Raw genomic sequence first — 18,128 nt, forward strand, 5'->3', positions numbered from 1 at the left:
AGCAGCCGGTATTGAAGGAGGAGCGCACTCTTTGCTGTAAAAGGGATAGTTTGATCCCTCCTATGTGTGGGGTATCTATTCATTTCATTAACAAATGAGAATTTAAAATTTTCTTCTCCGTTGCTGAACACTAGATCATGTAGTGATATGATCTTTTCCTTCTGTAATTCTGTGTGAACTAAATTACCAACTTTGAAGTGATTCTTCCCGCTTTTTCATGGGCACATACCAAATGGTCGGTAACTTGACTCAGAGGCTGGTTTGATGATTAGATTTTGGCTGTGACTTCTCAGAAGCTTCAGACAGAAATAAGGTTTATTCCTTTCTGGGAATGAGTCCTGTAAAACGTTGTCCAACAGGTTCTGCGCAGTGGCCCTGACAATATTCTTAATCTGAATGAGCAAGGCAGCTAGACAGCTCTCTTGCACTTTGCGGAATGACAGGCTGTAATTCCTTATTATCCCTTATAATCTTTATTATTTTTGCTGTTTAAAGTTTGTACTTTGATTTTGCTTTCCACAATCCAAATAGGAGAGCAAAACAGTGACCTTTTCGTAGTGTTGCTTTTTTTTTTTTTCTTTTCCATAGTGTCACTTAAAGAGAGGTCTGGTCAAGTTAATCTGCTTGTTGTTTATTCTAGAACTCAAGAGTGTTTAAATAATAATGAACTTCAAGGAAACTGACCAAAAGTTTACTTGCAAAAACATAACAAGAAGTTTGTAAGAGTTGTGTTTGTTGGATTTTCTGTAACCATTTGACCTTTTGGTTTTACCTATTTGTGTTTTGTTTTGCAGGATGTAGAGATCGATATTGAGCTGGCTCCTGGAGACCAGACCAGCACACCCAAAACCAAAGAGCTTTCTGAGAAGGACATTGGGAACCAGCTGCACATGTTAACCAACAGACACGACAAATTCCTTGATACTCTCCGGGAAGTGAAGGTCTGTGTGCGGGTTCGGAGGGATGGTGGTTCTTCTTTCCCCTGAATATGTTGACTCCTCAGGCAGGACTACTCCACAGCAGTGTGAGGTCGTCTTCTGCAAATTACAGTTAACTTTCTTTCCTTTCTCAATCGACACCATCATAGTTCTGTGAGACTCTGAAGTGGATATTCTGTGCAAAGATTTGAGAAAGGATTTACAGTATCTTACGGGAGAAAATAAGAAAAAGAAGTTAATTTTTCCACTGCTATCTCTTGAAAGAAATGGTAAAATGGTTTACCAAATATATGATGAGACTTGGCTGGATTATTTTTCAAATGCAGTAAAAAAGGAGAAAATGAGAATAGGTTCACATGGTAAACAAAGTCCACCTCACTTTTCAGGGAGAGGTCCTCCAAATGCATCTATTTTGAGATATAGCCAGCTAGAAACTCTCGCTTCCACAAACTCTCAGGTTAATTATAGGTACAATCATTTTTAGTTAAAGACTAAGAAAATCCAGGGGTGCCTGGGTGGCTCAGTGGTTAAGCGTCTGCCTTCGGCTCAGGTCATGATCCTGGGGTCCTGGGATTGAGTCCCCTGTCAGGCTCCCTGCTCAGCAGGGAGTCTGCTTCTCCCTCTCCCTTCCTCCCTACTCATACTCTCTCTCTCAAATAAATAAAATCTTTAAAAAAAAAAAAAAAGTTAAGGCTCCATATACCAAGTTGCTTTTGAGGTTTATTACAAAGAAACAGTGATGATTCTGTTCATACCATGAGCTAGGTGAAAAAAATTAGAAACTAGTTATCACAGAGTTTCTGCATTTAAACTTCTCTAGTGACCTATCCCGAATTTGTGCATTAAGTCAACTTTTGAACTTTTTTTTTTTAAGATTTTATTTACTTATCTGACAGAGAGAGACACAGCGAGAGAGGGAACACAAGCAGGGGGAGTGCGAGAGGGAGAAGCAGGCTTCCCGCGGAGCAGGGAGCCCGATGCGGGGCTTGATCCCAGGACCCTGGGATCATGACCTGAGCTGAAGGCAGACGCTTAACGACTGAGCCACCCAGGCGCCCCAATCTTTGAACTTTTATCTGAGTGATAGTTGTGGCAGTTAATGTGTGGAGAAACATAAAACATTTGGTCTTCTGGTGCACGGAACAGGAAGCAGAGCATTCTTACATGTAGATGTAAGGTTCTCTAGTTCACAGACTGAAGACCTTACTAGGCCCCTGTCCTTCCGGTCATCACTGCCAGAGGGTGGCGTGGTGGATCAGTGCCCCCAAACCTAAAGGCCTTTCATGGCTAACAGTCATCAGGATAAGTCACCATGTAGATACTGACTTACTGGTTCCCTTGGCATAAGTTTGATGATCAGCTCGTTGTGGAAGATCAGAGTACATTTTAGCAGTGCTAGGTAACTGAATGAAACAGACAAGAGTAGCCAGCCCTCATGGGGCTTGTGTTCTAGTGGGGGCAAGCAATAAACGGAAAGCAGTAAAATCAGTATGTATGTGTTAGGTGGTGAGTGCTCTGGAGAACAGTAAAGCAGCCAGGAGGCTTAGGGAGTTAGAGGGAGTGGTTCATATATGTGTGTATATATATATACATATATTTTTTTTTTCTTGATGGTCCAACCCCATTTAAACATTTTTTTATTTAAATTCAATTAATTAACGTACAGTGTAGTATTGGTTTCAGAGGTAGGGGTCAGTGATTCATCAGTCTTACATAACACCCAGTGCTCATTACATCACGTGCCCTCCTTACTGTCCATCACCCAGTGACCCCATCCCTCCCCCCCTCCCCTCCAACACTCCTCAGTTTGTTCCCTTTGATTAAGAGTCTCTTAATGGTTTGTCTCCTTCTCTGGTAAGAAGAGTCTCTTAATGGTTTGTCTCCCTCTCTGGTTTCGTCTTGTTTTATTTTTTCCTCTCTTCCCCTGTGACCCTCTGTTTTGTTTCTTAAATTCCACATATGAATGAGATCATATAATGATAATTGTCTTTCTCTGATTGACTTTTTCACTGAGCATAATACCCTCGAGTTCCATCCACATCATTGCAAATGGCAAGAGTGTTCCTGTTACCGTATCATGTGTTTATGGAAGCTATTTTTTATAGAGCAAAGTAGGGTTAAAGTCCCTGCATTTATAGGTCAGTTCGACCCTGACATTTTCATTCCCGAAGCTCCTCTGCCTGTGAAGTGGGTGCCTCCAGACTATTTGTTTCTAAGTCTAGAGGGACTGGGGGGGTGTCTGAACAGGTCCTTCACGAAACCAGGCACGCCTGCTCTTGTCTCTGCTGTGGGCATCTTGTCCCAGAATTGACCGTCTTACTGTCTGTGGGAGATCTCTTGAAGCCAGTGTCCCCTCGCTGTGTCCCTGGCGCTCCAGGGCCACACAGCATCCACAGCCCTTCTTCACATCTCCCTGTGCTCATGTGTGAATGAGAACGAGCCAGGGACCTGTAGAATCCTCCACCTGAGCTCGAGATGAGCATTTTTATCAGCAGGTCTGTGATCGCGTGTGGCCCAGCAGTGCTTTGGCCTCTGCTAAATGACCCGGGGCCGGGAGACCGCTGACACACTGGCCGGGGAGGACGGAGCAGCCATGTCAGGTCATCCAGGGTCACAGGGCAGCCTAAGTGCCATCCGGGAGCATCCTTCACTTAAGTGTTTCCCCCATTTTCCTTGAAATATTTATATCTTTGCTTTCTGCATTTTCGGTAGACATGGACGAGAGGGTGACTTCCTCTCCTGGGTTTGCGGTTGGAGAAAGGAAAGCATAATCGTGGCTCATCCATCGCTGAAGCTCCGTCTCCGTGGGGACATGGGCCCCATTGGCCTGGTGGCTTCAAGCCGGCTAGAAACCTGCCTGTTCATAAGGAATCTTGGCAGCTAATTCAGACTTCCAAAAACAGCAAAGCTGTGGACAGAGGCATCTGTGGATTTGGTTCACTTTTGGGGCCCTTTGTTTCCGACCCTGGCCCCTTTCGCAGGGCGTCCTGTTCCAGCCAGGCCCCTCCCTGTCCGCCTCTCCCCCGCCGTCAGCTGCCAAGACAATGAATTCTCAGTTCTTGATTTGTTCTTCAGAATTGTACTTTTTGGCCAGTAACTTACCTCCTGTGCGCGTGCTGCTCCTCTTTTCTCTTTCACGTTTCCAGCGGCCTCGGTTTTGATGGCATCTTTGTGCCCCTCGTTCACACGTCCGCATCAGCGTCACGTTCCTACCTCTCAGACGTGGTTAGAAAATGCCCTTGAGAGTTAAAAAATGCAGGCATGCCCGTGGGTTCCTGACGCTCAGAATCTGTGTTTTTGCTCTGACCTGACACTTGGCTCTGTCTTCGAAAGTTTGAAAGTGGAGGAGCATGTGATGAAGCACAAGACCGGAGCGTCCCACGTGGCTCCATGAATCTCTCTTCTTTCTGTAGACGGGAGCCCTGCTCAGCGCCTTTGTCCAGCTGTGTCACATTTCCACAACGCTGGCGGAGAAGACATGGGTCCAGCTTTTTCCCAGATTGTGGAAAATTCTGTCTGACAGACAGCAGCACGTGAGTATATGTTTTAAAGCCAGTCTTGGAAAACGTAGTTTTAGGTGTTGATAAAGATCTGTGAAAGAAAACCATCTTGTTAGTGTCACAGGATGAGGGAACTGCTCACCGTTGTCTAAGAGTGAATTCTTCCGAAATACTGTCAGAGGCTGCGTGAGAGTGAGGCCGTGCTGATTTTTGAGTGGGGACCTGACGTGGCGCGCTCTTGGGTTTCAGGCGCTGGCTGGTGAGATCAGCCCGTTCTTGTGCAGCGGCAGCCACCAGGTGCAGCGGGACTGTCAGCCCAGCGCGCTCAACTGCTTCGTGGAGGCCATGTCCCAGTGCGTCCCCCCGATTCCCATCCGACCCTGCGTGCTCAAGTACTTGGGGAAGACGCACAACCTTTGGTTCCGCTCCACGTTAATGCTGGAGCACCAGGCTTTTGAGAAAGGTCTGAGCTTGCAGATTAAGCCGAAGCAAACGACGGAATTTTATGAGCAGGAGAGCATAACTCCACCTCAACAGGTGAGGCCTCCCTCATCTTCCAGGTCCCGTCGCCTTTGCCAGTGACCTCCCCGTTTCAGTAAACCTCTCCCCAGTGATTTTAAATGACCGCTCGGTGAAGTTGCCTTATTGTCACGAGCATTCAAGAAACCACGCTCTGTTTTCAGGAGATACTGGATTCCCTGGCTGAACTGTACTCTTTGTTACAAGAAGAAGACATGTGGGCTGGTTTGTGGCAGAAGCGTTGCAAGTATTCAGAGACGGCGACGGCCATTGCTTACGAACAGCATGGATTCTTCGAGCAGGTAGCCAGCGTCCTGTGTCCAGTGACATGGCCGGGCCGCATGGCTGAAGAGAGGTCATTTCTAATGATCTCAAGTCAAAGTTCATGTTAAATTAGTTCACTGGTTTATTTCAAGCGTTTATTCTACATAGAAAGGGCCTTTGATTGAAGTCTCCGTTTAAGAGAAACCTACACATGTGACACGAACATTTCTGAAACTCAGTCCTAAGGCCTTTACCGTTAGTTGCTAATGTGGATGCTTTTTATCTGCAGTCAGTGGTCCTGTTGGAAATGGCAGATAGATTATAGTTAGTGTTTAAACTGTAATTCTCATGTTTGTCCTTTCACTGAAGTGTGGCCCCTGTCCCAGGAAACGGTCCTCAGCCCCTCAGTGTAGGCCACTGAGCCACAGAAACTCTAGAAGCACAGGCCCAAGCTGTGGCCTCTGCTGTCCTCACTGAAGGATGGAGAGATGCATCCCAGGGCTAGGCAGTCTCCACTCTGTCCATTCTGTGCGGGGCGGGTGGGGGGGGAATGACGTGCCACCTCTGTTCCCTGTGTGTGCAGAGCCTCGGGCCAGTGATCTAGAGAAGAGCGTAGGGCACCCCCAGGCCTGAGATCCAGCTTGCCCTAAATAATCGAGAGCATTATTGACTTCTTCAGGCACAAGAATCTTACGAAAAGGCAATGGACAAAGCCAAGAAGGAGCATGAGAGGAGTAACGCGTCCCCTGCTATTTTCCCAGAGTACCAGCTGTGGGAGGACCACTGGATTCGGTACGCCACAGTGCTTGATGTATTCAGGAGTCTGTTAGGGAACCGGTTAAAAAAAAAGGTCTTTGAAATTTTCTTGTAATGAGTGCTTTTAAAAGGGGAGTTTGCTACTTTTTTTACGGCCTTATAAAGAAAAGAGCCACCTCAGAACAGCATTCAGCCCATGAGTAATTAAAAGCATCCGTTGGAGAAGCAACAAATGATCTCTGCCTCCCACTGGCTCTGGTGCTTAGGGCTCTCTGCTGCGTGGCGGGCGGCCCTCGGTGTCCACGGGGACACTTTATTTCAGAGAGCAGGGGGCTCTCTGCAGTGGGGCACCTTGGGAACCCACCCCTTGCCCGGTGGGGGGAAAGAATTTTTTCGCAATAAACAACTTAAAGTCTATCCCTTGCCCTTTCTGAATCTGTGAGTGTGTTGGTAACTGAACTTTTGCTCTTGAATCCCTGGTCTTCCAGGTGCTCTAAGGAGTTGAACCAGTGGGAAGCCTTGACGGAGTATGGCCAGTCCAAAGGTCACATCAACCCTTACCTGGTCCTGGAGTGTGCGTGGCGGGTGTCCAACTGGACTGCCATGAAGGAGGCATTGGTGCAGGTGAGACCGCCCCCCCACCTCCGGGTGACTGTCCCGGGCTCAGACTGTGTGGATCTCCAGAGAGTTCTCTTCACTTAGAACAAGCAGGGCATTCTGGCAGATGAGAGAGAGCTCTTGGGAAGCGAGCAGTATCTCTGGTTCTCTAACACCTTTCCCAGATGTATTCAGTTTGGGAGTCAGATGCAGCATTAGTTCCTCGTGGCAGGTCTGGTGCAGAAGGGCTGCTGGAGGTGAGGGCGGTGAGGGTGAATCCTGCGCCGGGCATGTTCGTGGTGGAAGTGAGGGCAGCATAGGATCAGTGAGGCTGAGTCGTGAACTGGGTTGAGCTCCACGTTTTTTTTTATTAAACTGCATCCAGAAGAATTCAGTGCTCAGCGGGAGAGTGGGCACAGAGGCCCCATTCCCTTCCTCCCACTGGGGGGATCCGAAAGCCACAGTATGGGACAGCGCAGCTCTGTGTCCCCTGAGCCCCACGACACGTTATTACTTTGGCCTTAGACGGTCTTCGGATGCGGCCGTTCTTGCTGCTCTTCGTTGTTCCCTGCATCTGGGCCCTTCGCTCGTATTCTCCCTCGGCCCCTTCCCTGCTTCTGCTCCTCATCTCCACCTTTTCCGTGTGGTGTTCGTGGTTGGGCTGGAGGTGAAGGAAGTTCTGCCACCTTGTTCTCACCTGCCCTGCTACCCAGCCCTGCTTCGTGACACTCACACCAGTGATTTTCCTCTCTTCTTGTAATTCGGAGACTGCAAAGCACACTGAGATTATAGAGCTGCTGTCTTTGAAACGATGAACCTGTCCCGTGGCTACCATGTTTATGTTGTTACTGATGTCGCTTTCTAACTTGTGGAAGATTGTAGAATTGAGATGGTGAACCACAGAGGGCAGAGACAGCCCAGGGCTTGACTTTGGGCTTGGGATCTGGAAATTGCTCATCTGTTGCAGGGACTTTAGTCCAGAGATAACCAGTCCTTGTATCAGTAAAATGTGTATTGTTTTTGACAAAACACATTTATAGTGGATTGTTCTTTCCTTGCTCTGATAGATGTTCTGCTGAGTACATATTTATAGTTCGCCCTGCTGTTTCCTTTCTTCTCCCTTCCTGGGGTTTCTCTTAGCTGGATACGGGCAGCGCCATGCTGTCCATAGGTCTGAGAAATAAGTTTCTTCTTTCAGAAACCCTTAATAATTTCCTAAAAATTATAAGGCCCTTACTAATTAGAAAAAAAGCTCAAAGTATACGAATAAGCATTCTGGGTTGTCTAGTAAATTCAAATAGTCTTGGTCCAAGTAGAAGTCCAAAATTATTTACTCATTTACTGGTATTTCAAGAAAAAAAAAAACACTCAAATTACTTCTGTTTTTGTTCCTGTGCATTATGATTTCAGGGTTGCTTGCAGAAGTATGGTTTTCTAGGTTTGATTTAATTGATGGGATAACTTGTTTCAGGGGGTGGGAAACAAGAGATTCCTTTGTTCTCAGTGTTACAGAGGATAGATGTGGTGATTGACAAAAGCCTATCTTGAATAGTGTTTAAGCCCAGAAAATGTGCGATTGGTGTGATTTTAGCGGATCCTGTTGGAAGCAGATGTTTTGACAAGTTTGTCTTCCTAAATTTCTTCATCGTTGGCTTATTGAGATCTAAGAGAGGCCATGAATGTGAATGTGCTTTAAAGAAGTAAGATGTCAAAAAAACAAGCCAGAGTTACATAAATGCAGGATGGCACCATCATCATCATCATCATCCTTATACTTCTGTCATTTAGACAGATAATATTTTGGCACTAAAATGTGTATATTTTTATTATTGCCCAAAGGTGTTTCAGAATGAATGTTATGTTGATCCTGTTACAGCAAGTCCTGTCAAATACCTTCAACAGAGATCCTTTCTTCTCATGCACAAAGAGATTATTTTTGAAAAGACCTTAATTTTTATCATTTATGTTTTTAAATGCTCTGTATAAGATTGATAAAATGAGACCAGTTCTGATGCTTCCTTTAGAGGGTGGTGGCAGACAGAGCTTTTGAGGGTAGAAGGGGGAGCACAGGGAGCCTTTATGTGGCTCTGAGCCACGTGGGGGCGGTGGGGGCAGGGTTAGAGCCGAGGAGAGGAAATCTGACAGTTCCAGGCTCAGTGTACTTCACGAGAGAGCTGACAACCAGAACATGAGAAATCTGGGCAAAATTCTATAGTAGGTGACAGAGTGCAGCTTTGAATGACAGTCAAATTTATGAATGTTCTTTCATATTCTTATCAACCGGAATCGTTGCCTTTTGCTTCCTTGTATAATGTGGAACAAGTTAGATCGATTTCCCAGGATAACAGTATGAACTGGAAACAATTCAAAATTATATTTATCAAAGTGGAGACGAACATATATTTAATACTTTGGAAATTTGCTGGCTGACTTTGTAGCCGAGGGGTGATCATTAATCTGGTTTGTCACATCATTGTTGATTGGTTTCCCTCCTTTCTGGAACTGCTGATGACTTAAGGCAAAGGACCTATAGAGACTGGCTATTCACTAGTATTCGGAAAAGGAGAGTATCCAGAAAATGCAATCTAAATGTTTGTCTTCTCCAAGAAAATAAGTATCTATTCATAGCTTAATTTGTTTATCGCTTTGCATGATTGGCTACAAAAAAATTGGCTTGCATTTTTGGCCCTTCGTACTGAGCAGTTTGCCTGTTGCTTCCATGTAATGTTCTTTCGCCACCAGGTGGAAGTAAGTTGTCCCAAAGAGATGGCGTGGAAAGTCAACATGTACCGTGGATACCTGGCCATCTGCCACCCTGAGGAGCAGCAGCTCAGCTTCATCGAGCGCCTGGTGGAAATGGCCAGCAGTTTGGCCATCCGCGAGTGGCGGCGGCTGCCCCACGTGGTGTCCCATGTGCACACGCCTCTTCTCCAGGTGGGCATGGCGCGTACCCCGCCGTCCTGGGGGCCCCTCCCAGAAGTGCACCTCCCATCCAGGCTGAGGTCCATAATCCGAGCTGCACGGCAAGGAGGAAAATCCTTCCACTTGTCTTGTCCTCAGTGGAAGGAGGGCCAGAGTCAAAATACAGAGGAATAAAATGTTCTCATTTTTGGAGCTTCCATGGGGTTTAAATGACAGATGACATCTCAGGAGCGATTCTGATGATTCTCATTTTTGCTCCAGGCATTTCTTTAACGTCTGCTATCCCCCATCAGTGTGATGCCACGGTGCATCCTGTGAGACTCTTCGTAGTCGCTGGATCATCTGCACAGTTTCTGATAGCTCGTTCCAGCCACACAGGCCACCATTCACTTGCTTGGCTCTCCCACAGCCCCGCACACATGCTGCTTCTCTCCACAGAACGTACTTCTTCCCACCCCTCTGCCTGACCCTGAGGCTCCGTACAAGCAGGAAGTGAAGGCTAAGGCAGAACTGTCGAATGCAGGCCGCAGGCACATAGCCCTCAGCAAAGGCTGAGCAACTTAGTGGTTCTGGTCTTTAGGGACATCTCTGGCTAACTGGTTGACCCCTAAGCCACCTGAGCAGAGACTTCAGTGGTTTCGTTCTGCAAATAATAAGAGACTTGATAGACTCAGTGTACCAGCATACTCAGAGTTGGGGTCCCAGAGGAATGGAGCCAGAAAAAGGGGCAAAAGGAATATTTGAAAAATAATGGCTGAAAACTCCCCAAATTTGATAAATCAACTTCATTTACAAAGCAGATACACAAATGAGCTTATAAGCGTGGGAAAAATTGCTCATCATCATTAGTCATTAGAGAAATGCAGATCAAAACCACAGTGAGATACCACCTCACACCCACTACACTCGTAGAATAAAAACAATAACGAGCATTGGTAAGGATGTGGGGAAAATTGGAACCCACGTATATTGCTGGTGGGATTGTAAAATAGACTGGAAACAATCTGACAGTTCCTCAAAATACTAAGTACAGGATTCCTAGATGACGGCTGTTTCGATCCTACACACAGACACACACACACTTGCACACCCATGTTCACCACAGCGATAGCCATAATGGCCAAAATGTGGAAACTGCCCAAATGACCATCAGCTGATGAGTAAATAAAAAGTGGCGGACCCAGGCAGCGGACTGTTGTTCGGCAATAAAAAGGAACGCGTACTGAGCCCTGTCACAGTGTGGTGAACCTTAGCGACGCTCTGAGTGGAGAAGCCAGACAGAGGGCCACACGCTGTATCATTCCATCTCTGAGGAGTGTCCGGGATGGGGAAAGGCACAGAAACAGAACTCGGATCAGTGGTTGCCACCCGCTGGGGGAGGGAGGACGGGAGAGGCTGCTGACGGATCCGGGGCCGCTTTTTGGATTGAGATAGGCGTTCCATATGTAGGTGGTAGTGAGGGTTCTACATTTCTAGGAACATATTAAAAACTACCGAATTGCACACTTTATAGAGCGATTTCGGTGATGTTTTAATTGTATCTCAGTAAAGCTGGTATAAAACAGATACCACACTGCTGTGCTTTCAGTAGGCTTTTGGCGAGAGGGAGGTTTCAGAAAACTGAGGGTAACGAACTGAACTTAAGGTGCAGATGGAAAGCAGAGGCCCTTGCAGGGAGTATCTACAGTTAAGATCAACCAACAAGAGGGGCGCCTGGGTGGCTCAGTCGTTGGGCGTCTGCCTTAGGCTCAGGTCATGATCCCAGGGTCCAGCGGATCGAGCCCCGCATCGGGCTCCCTGCTCCACGGGAAGCCTGCTTCTCCCTCCCCCACTCCCCCTGCTTGTGTTCCCTCTCTGGCTGTGTCTCTGTCAAATAAATAAATAAAATCTTTAAAAAAAAAAAAAAGATCAGTCAACAAGATAGCAAGTACTGAATCTAGGTGATGTGCTCAGGAGATTCTAACAAGTTCAAAACAAAGATTCTGCCCCAGAGGAGCGTCTAGCTGGAGAGAGGAGAGCTGTAAGAAGCAAAATTTCACACCAAAGGGAGACTGTGATTCAGTGCTGTGCAGTAGGACAGAGAGGAAACACAGGATTTAGAGAAGGGAGGAATCCCCACGGGAGGGGAGTGGAACCTCACGGGTGGAACTTGGATGGGCTCAGGATCGTGGCCAGGGCGTTTGGAGCCAGCAATGCGTCTGGGGTATAAAAGGTAGTGAGCTAGACAGGCTCATGAGGTTCGTGATGGAAAACCTATGTGCCAGCCAAAGGGATGGCCCGAACCATGTTTTGAGATGCTTAGTGTGGCCACAGGCTTGGAGTGTTGCTGGAAGGAGAGCCTGAGGGCAGGCGGGCCAGGCTGTTCTAATCTGAGCCCTTGGTAGGAGAGCCCAACTTAGGTGGTGGCAAAGGGAATGAGCGAGAGTTTGGGGGGCTCTCCGCAAGGTGTGCTACGTGCACCACTGTCCTCCCTCCCTACTTCGCAGTAGCCACAGAGCTGAACTTGTAAAAGTGAGGGGATTGCAAGAGCAGAGTTTGGGGTGAAGAGTAAATGAAATGTGGAAGTGAGGCGTCTGTGTAAGCGAGAGTGCTTCCTTCGGGAAGTGAGCTGGGAGACCTTTATAGTCCTCCGTTTGCTGATGGACTCTGGTTTATTTTCCTCACTGGCGCTCACTGTGGGATCCCTTGTGCTGGTCCTGTTCAGGCAGCCCAGCAGATCATCGAACTTCAGGAAGCTGCACAAATCAACGCCGGCTTACAGCCCACCAACCTGGGCAGGAACAACAGCCTGCACGACATGAAGACGGTGGTGAAGACGTGGAGGAACAGGCTCCCCATCGTGTCTGACGACCTGTCGCACTGGAGCAGCGTCTTCATGTGGAGGCAGCATCATTACCAGGGTAAACCTACCTGGTCCGGCATGCATTCATCATGTAATTTTCCAGACACCCCACTGTTCTGGTTTCATGTCTTGGTTTTGTTGTGTTTTTTTTTTTTCTTTTACCAGATGTTCTAATTTCTGCCAGGGTTGGTAGGTGTGGTGGTTGGTCTGGCAAGGGGAGAGGGGAAGGCAGGGAAGGATGGGGAGATTTCCCCCCACCCGTTAACACTCTTCCAGCTAGAACAGAGTGGGCGCTAGGGGCGCAGGCCGGTGGGATCTGAGCTCCGGGGTATGGTGCTCGTTGTGAAGGGCTGCCCGAGGAGGAGCTGCTTGAAGGTGGCCTCGTGGAGCCTTCTCCGGTTTTCCTGGTCCTCTTTGTTCATCCCCTCAACCTGCCGGGCATCTGTTAGAGCCACATTCCTGATTTAGTTAGCCACGATGGTAATGCTCAGCTCAGTAGTCCGTGCTTTTTACCTCTTACTTTCGAATCAAGTACCTTCCTTGTGTAAAACCCAAGGAAAAGTAATGAGGGTTTATCACAGAGCTTCCTGTTTTCATAAGCCATGTGTGTGTGTTTTTCATTTTTTATTTCAGCCTTATTGTGGAACGCTTTGAGAGATGTTTGGCATGGACTGATAGCTCTTTTCTTTGCTCTCTAGCTATCGTAACTGCCTATGAAAACAGTTCTCAGCATGACCCAAGTTCAAACAACGCCATGCTTGGGGTTCACGCGTCTGCGTCGGCGATCATTCAGTATGGGAAGATCGCCCGCAAACAAGGACTGGTCAACGTAGCTCTGGACATACTAAGTCGCATTCATACTATTCCAACGGTGCCTATCGTGGATTGCTTCCAGAAGATTCGGCAGCAAGTCAAATGCTACCTCCAGCTGGCAGGAGTCATGGGGAAAAATGAATGTATGCAGGTAGAGTGACCACGGGGGCCGGCGGCCGCGCCTCTTCTGGGAGGTCCGGCAGGGCACGGGTGCCCCGTGGAGACTCCTGGTGCAGAGAGTGGGAAAGGAGGGTCAGAACTTCCCAGAAACAGTCCCTTCACCACCAGAAAGGGAAAGGAAACCACTTTGAGTGTTTGATGTACATTTTACCATCTCTGTTCTACACTGTCTTTGGTTGACATATTTAAGGAAAGAAAATGAAAAACTGGGATTATGAGGATGTAGAGTAGATTTCGATGATGTTCAGAGGAATAGTAATAAAAACAATGAAACGGACTAGACATAGAAAGTTTTGGAAAAAGCAGTACCCTTAAGGTATCCAGGACTGAATGTGGCATTTAGTGATTCAGTTTAAGTACGCTTGTCAGTTAAGAACTGTTCGTGGTAGGTGAGGTCAGCCGTCAACTTCAAGTGCACTTGTCAGTGACCTTTAGGGCTTACTGCCTAGATAAATATTGTAATACAGTTTTAACACCATTGTCTAGGAATTTCAAGAATTTTTTCCCTACCTTTTTTTTTTTTTTTTCTTAAACAGGGTCTTGAAGTGATTGAATCTACAAACTTGAAATACTTTACAAAAGAGATGACAGCTGAATTTTACGCACTGAAGGGAATGTTCTTGGCTCAGATCAACAAGTATGTATGTTATACAGAAGGAGAAAAATTCATCATATTATTTTAATAGTTATTTACAACTTGAAGTCGGTGTGAAGCTCCAGCCCAAGGTCGGTATGATTTGGTGATGGTTGTCAGGTGTGAGACTTGATGTACTCTGTCTCTGTGAAGATAGTAACTTACAGCGGATGGATAAGCCAGTTTGATGGGTAGGACTTAAAAACGCTTTTTATTTTTTTATTTAAAGATTTTATTTATTTATTTATTTGACAGACTGCGAGAGAGGGAACACAAGCAGGGGGAGTGGGAGAGGGAGAAGCAGGCTTCCCACTGAGCAGGGAGCCCGATGCGGGGCTCGATCCCAGGACCCTGAGATCATGACCTGAGCCGAAGGCAGACGCCCAAACGACTAAGCCACCCAGGCTCCCCTAAAAACGCTTTTTAAAAATGAGTTGCTTTTGAACATAGGACTGCTGATGGCATAGATTCATTTCCCCATTTTCGCAGCATGACATTTTGGACCAGAGTTGATTTGATTCCTTTTATGGAGATAGTTCCTCTTTTAGAGCAGGGGGTCAGGCTGTGGCCTGCAGACCAAACCCGGCCGGCGTCTGGTCTCTGTGAACGAGGTCTGGGAACAGGCCCACCCCCACTGACGGGCTCTATGGCGGCTTTCACACGACAGCCACAGAGTTGAGTAGTTGTGACAGAAATTGTCCGGCCCACAAAGCCTAAACCCATTTACTGTCTGGGCCCTTCAGAGAAAGGTCACAAAACCCTGTTTTAGAGAAACGAACATCAGATGAAATTTTGTGAAAAGTACACAAATGAGATACGCTTACAAGATGCTGCTCATTGCCTTACGTGGAGCTGTAAAGCTCACTTTTCATATTTTCAATAAAAGGGGTCACATTTTTAGCTTATTTTAAATAAGGAAGTGATTTTGTCAAGATAAAAAGGTTTTTTTATTTTTTAACGTTTTAAATTCACATGACCTAAAACGCACCATTTGGAAGGGTACAGTTCAGTGGGCCGTAGACATCCGCAGTGTTGTACAACCATCACTAGCTGCTCATTCTGAAACCTTTCTATCCCCCCCGAGAGAACCACGTACCTGTTAGCGGTCACTGCCTGTTTTCCCCTTCCTTTGTCCCCTGACAACCGCTGATCTTCTTTCTGTCTCTCTGATGTGCCTGTTGTGCCCGTTTCAAATAAATGGAATCCTACAGTCTGTGGCCTTCTGCGCCTGGCTGCTTTCACTCGGGGGTCGTCTGTTCTCGGGGTCGTCTGTGCCCTAGCAGGTGTCAGAACGCAGTCCTCCACGGTGTGTGTGTAGATGTTATTTATCCACTCAGCAGTCAGTGAACATTTCGACTGTTTCCACGTGTGACTCCTGTGAGTAATGTTGCTGTGAATGTTCACGTACAGGGTTTTGTGGGAGCCTTGGGTATATACTTAGGGGTGAAATCGCTGGGTCATGGTACTTACTTATCTTGTCGAGAAACTTCCAGATGGTTTTCCACAATGGCTATGCCATTTTACATTCCCACCAGTAGTGTATGTGGTTTCCAGCTTCTCCACGTCTTTGCCGGCATTTGTTACTTTCTATTTTTCGGACCGTAGCTGTGCTCGTGAGGATAAAGTGGGGCCTCACAGGTTTTGATTGTCATTTTCCTGGTGACTGGTGGTACTGAGCGTCTTTTCTATGCCATTTGCAAGTCTTGTCGACAGCATCGTGTATTCGGTTATTTTGCCCATTCTTTAGTTGGACTATTTGGCTTTTTATCATCCAGCTCTAATTCTTAGACTTTTGGATGTATCTCTGAGGTGTGTGATTGCAGACATTTTCACACTTTCTGCAGGCTGTCTTCTCACTTTCTTGACAGTGCCCTTAACGCACAAAGCTTCTCATTTTGAAGTTGGGTTTTATCTGTTTTCTTGGGTTGCTCATACTTTTAGTGTCGTAGCTAAGACACCCTCGCCTAACCCAAGGTCACAAGATTACTCCTGTGATTTCTTCAAAGAGTCTTACAGGTTTAGTTCTTGCAGTCAGGTTTTCAACCATTTTGAATTAATTTTTATATGTGGCAGGAGACAGTGGTCCAAATACATTCTCTTGCATGTGTATAGACTCTGTCCCAGCACCAGTCGTAGAAAAGACTTCTTTCCCCATTAGAAGGGCCTTGGCAGCCTTTTGAAAAGTTAGCTGACCAGAAAAATAAAGGTTTATTTCTGGACACTCAGCTCTGTTCCACTGATGTACATCCATCCTTATGCTGGGTCCACACTGTATCGCTTACTGTTGCTTTACGGTAAGGTTTGAAATTGGGAAGTGCTCTTCAGCTTTATCCTTTTTCAGGATTGTTTTGGCTGTTTGGGATCCCTGACGTTCCGCATGAGTTTTAGGTTATTCATTCCTGCAAAAGAGGCTATTGGAGTGATTGCATTGAATCTTGTAGGTTAATTTGGCAAGTATTGCCGTCCTCACAATATTAAACCTTCCAGTTCACGAACATAAGATACTTGTTTATCTTTGTGTCATTTAACAGTGTTTTATATTTTTTAGTGTACAAGTCTTGCATTTCTTATGCTAAATATATTCTTAAATATTTTGTTCTTCTTGATGTTACTATAACATTTTTTTCCTAATTTTATTTCCAGATTCTCCATTGCTAAGGTACAGAAAATACAACTGAATTTTGTCTATTGCTCTTACATCTTCAACATTGCCAAATGTTTATTTGCTCTGTTTTATGTGTGTGTATTCTGTAGGGTTTTCTGTGTATAAAATTATGTCATCTGTAAGAGATGGTCGTACATCTTCTTTCCACTCTGGATGCCTTTACTTTTTTTCTTGCCTAATTGCTCCTACCTAGGACTTCTGGTAGTAAGTTCAGTAGAGGTGGTGAAAGTTCTTGCCTTGTTCCTGATCGCAGAGGAAAACCTTTTAGTCCTTCACCATCGAGTAAGATGTTACCTGTGGGCTTTTCCTGTATGACCTTTATTATGTTAAGGTAGTTTTTTTCTGTACCTAGCTGAGTGTGTTTATCATGAGAAGGTGTTGGATTTCCTGCACCAGCTGAGATGATCATGTTTTCCTTTTTCATTCTGCTAATGTGATGCATCCCATGGGTTGAATTTTTTTTTTTTTTTTTTATGTTGACCCACCACCTTGCGTTGCTGTGATAAATCCCACTTGGTCATAGTGTGTAATCCTTTTCATGTGCTGTTGGATTTGGTTTGCATTTATAATCACGAGGGATATGAGTATCTAGTTCTCTTATGTCCTGTACATTGTTGGAAGATGTAAAACTCTCTCATTTGCAGATAGTAATGTGGTGCAGCCACTGTGGAAAATAGTTCATGAGCTCCTCAAAAAATTAAACACAGAATTACCCTATGACCCAGGAATTCCCCTCTTAGGTATATACCCAGAAGAATTGAAAACGGGTGTTCAAGCAGGTTCTTGCTCATGAATGTTGGCGGCAGCACCGTCCACAGTAGCCAAAATGTCAAAACCACCCAAATGAATGGATAAGCAAAACCTGGTTAGATACACAACGGAACAGTATCAGGCGTAAAAAGGAGTGAGGTCCTGACACCTGCTACAGCATGGGTGAATCTCGGAAACAGGTCACATGTATGATACAGGATTCCCTGTCTGTGAGATGCACAGATGAGGTCAGTCCGTCAGCCAGAAAGCAGGTTGGTGGTCCCCAGGGACTGGGGGCTGGGGGAGATGGAGAGTGACTGCTCCATGGTATGGGGTTTTCTTTGGGGATGACAATAGAGTGTTTTGGCACCTAACAGAGTGGCGGTTGTATGACATTTTGAATGTACTAAATGCCACTGAATTACTCATTTTAAAATGCTTGATTTTATGTTATGTGAAGCTCACCTAAAAAAGAAATTATGTTTTGATTTTGCCTCCTCACAGATCTGAGGAAGCAAACAAAGCATTTTCTGCCGCCGTGCAAATGCATGACGTGCTGGTGAAAGCATGGGCCATGTGGGGCGATTATCTGGAGAACATCTTCGTGAAGGAGCGGCAGCTGCATCTGGGCGTGTCCGCCATTACCTGTTACCTGCACGCGTGCCGGCATCAGAATGAGAGCAAGTCAAGGAAATACTTAGCCAAGGTGAGACCCAGGGCCGACTGGTGGCCTTCCGGTTTGCACGAG

The 18,128-nt window shown here is 46.2% G+C and overlaps 1 protein-coding gene across 15 annotated transcripts in view; it reads left to right on the plus strand.

The window, feature by feature from the left end:
• TRRAP (transformation/transcription domain associated protein) overlaps positions 1-18,128 on the plus strand; it is a 111,773-nt gene that overhangs the window by 72,875 nt on the left and 20,770 nt on the right. For 11 of the 15 annotated variants that reach the window (XM_078074328.1, XM_078074335.1, XM_078074336.1 and 8 more), the window contains 11 exons: positions 795-941; positions 4,352-4,471; positions 4,688-4,975; positions 5,122-5,259; positions 5,901-6,013; positions 6,466-6,601; positions 9,317-9,508; positions 12,201-12,429; positions 13,037-13,302; positions 13,868-13,968; positions 17,885-18,086. In XM_078074328.1, the coding sequence (XP_077930454.1) occupies positions 795-941; positions 4,352-4,471; positions 4,688-4,975; positions 5,122-5,259; positions 5,901-6,013; positions 6,466-6,601; positions 9,317-9,508; positions 12,201-12,429; positions 13,037-13,302; positions 13,868-13,968; positions 17,885-18,086 (1,932 nt within the window). The remainder of the gene's footprint in view (positions 1-794; positions 942-4,351; positions 4,472-4,687; positions 4,976-5,121; positions 5,260-5,900; positions 6,014-6,465; positions 6,602-9,316; positions 9,509-12,200; positions 12,430-13,036; positions 13,303-13,867; positions 13,969-17,884; positions 18,087-18,128) is intronic. The other 4 variants (XM_036064852.2, XM_078074337.1, XM_036064862.2 and 1 more) reach the window with 1 other exon arrangement.

This window comes from Halichoerus grypus, chromosome 6 (genome assembly GCF_964656455.1).
Source record: "Halichoerus grypus chromosome 6, mHalGry1.hap1.1, whole genome shotgun sequence".
Classification (NCBI taxonomy): domain Eukaryota; kingdom Metazoa; phylum Chordata; class Mammalia; order Carnivora; family Phocidae; genus Halichoerus; species Halichoerus grypus.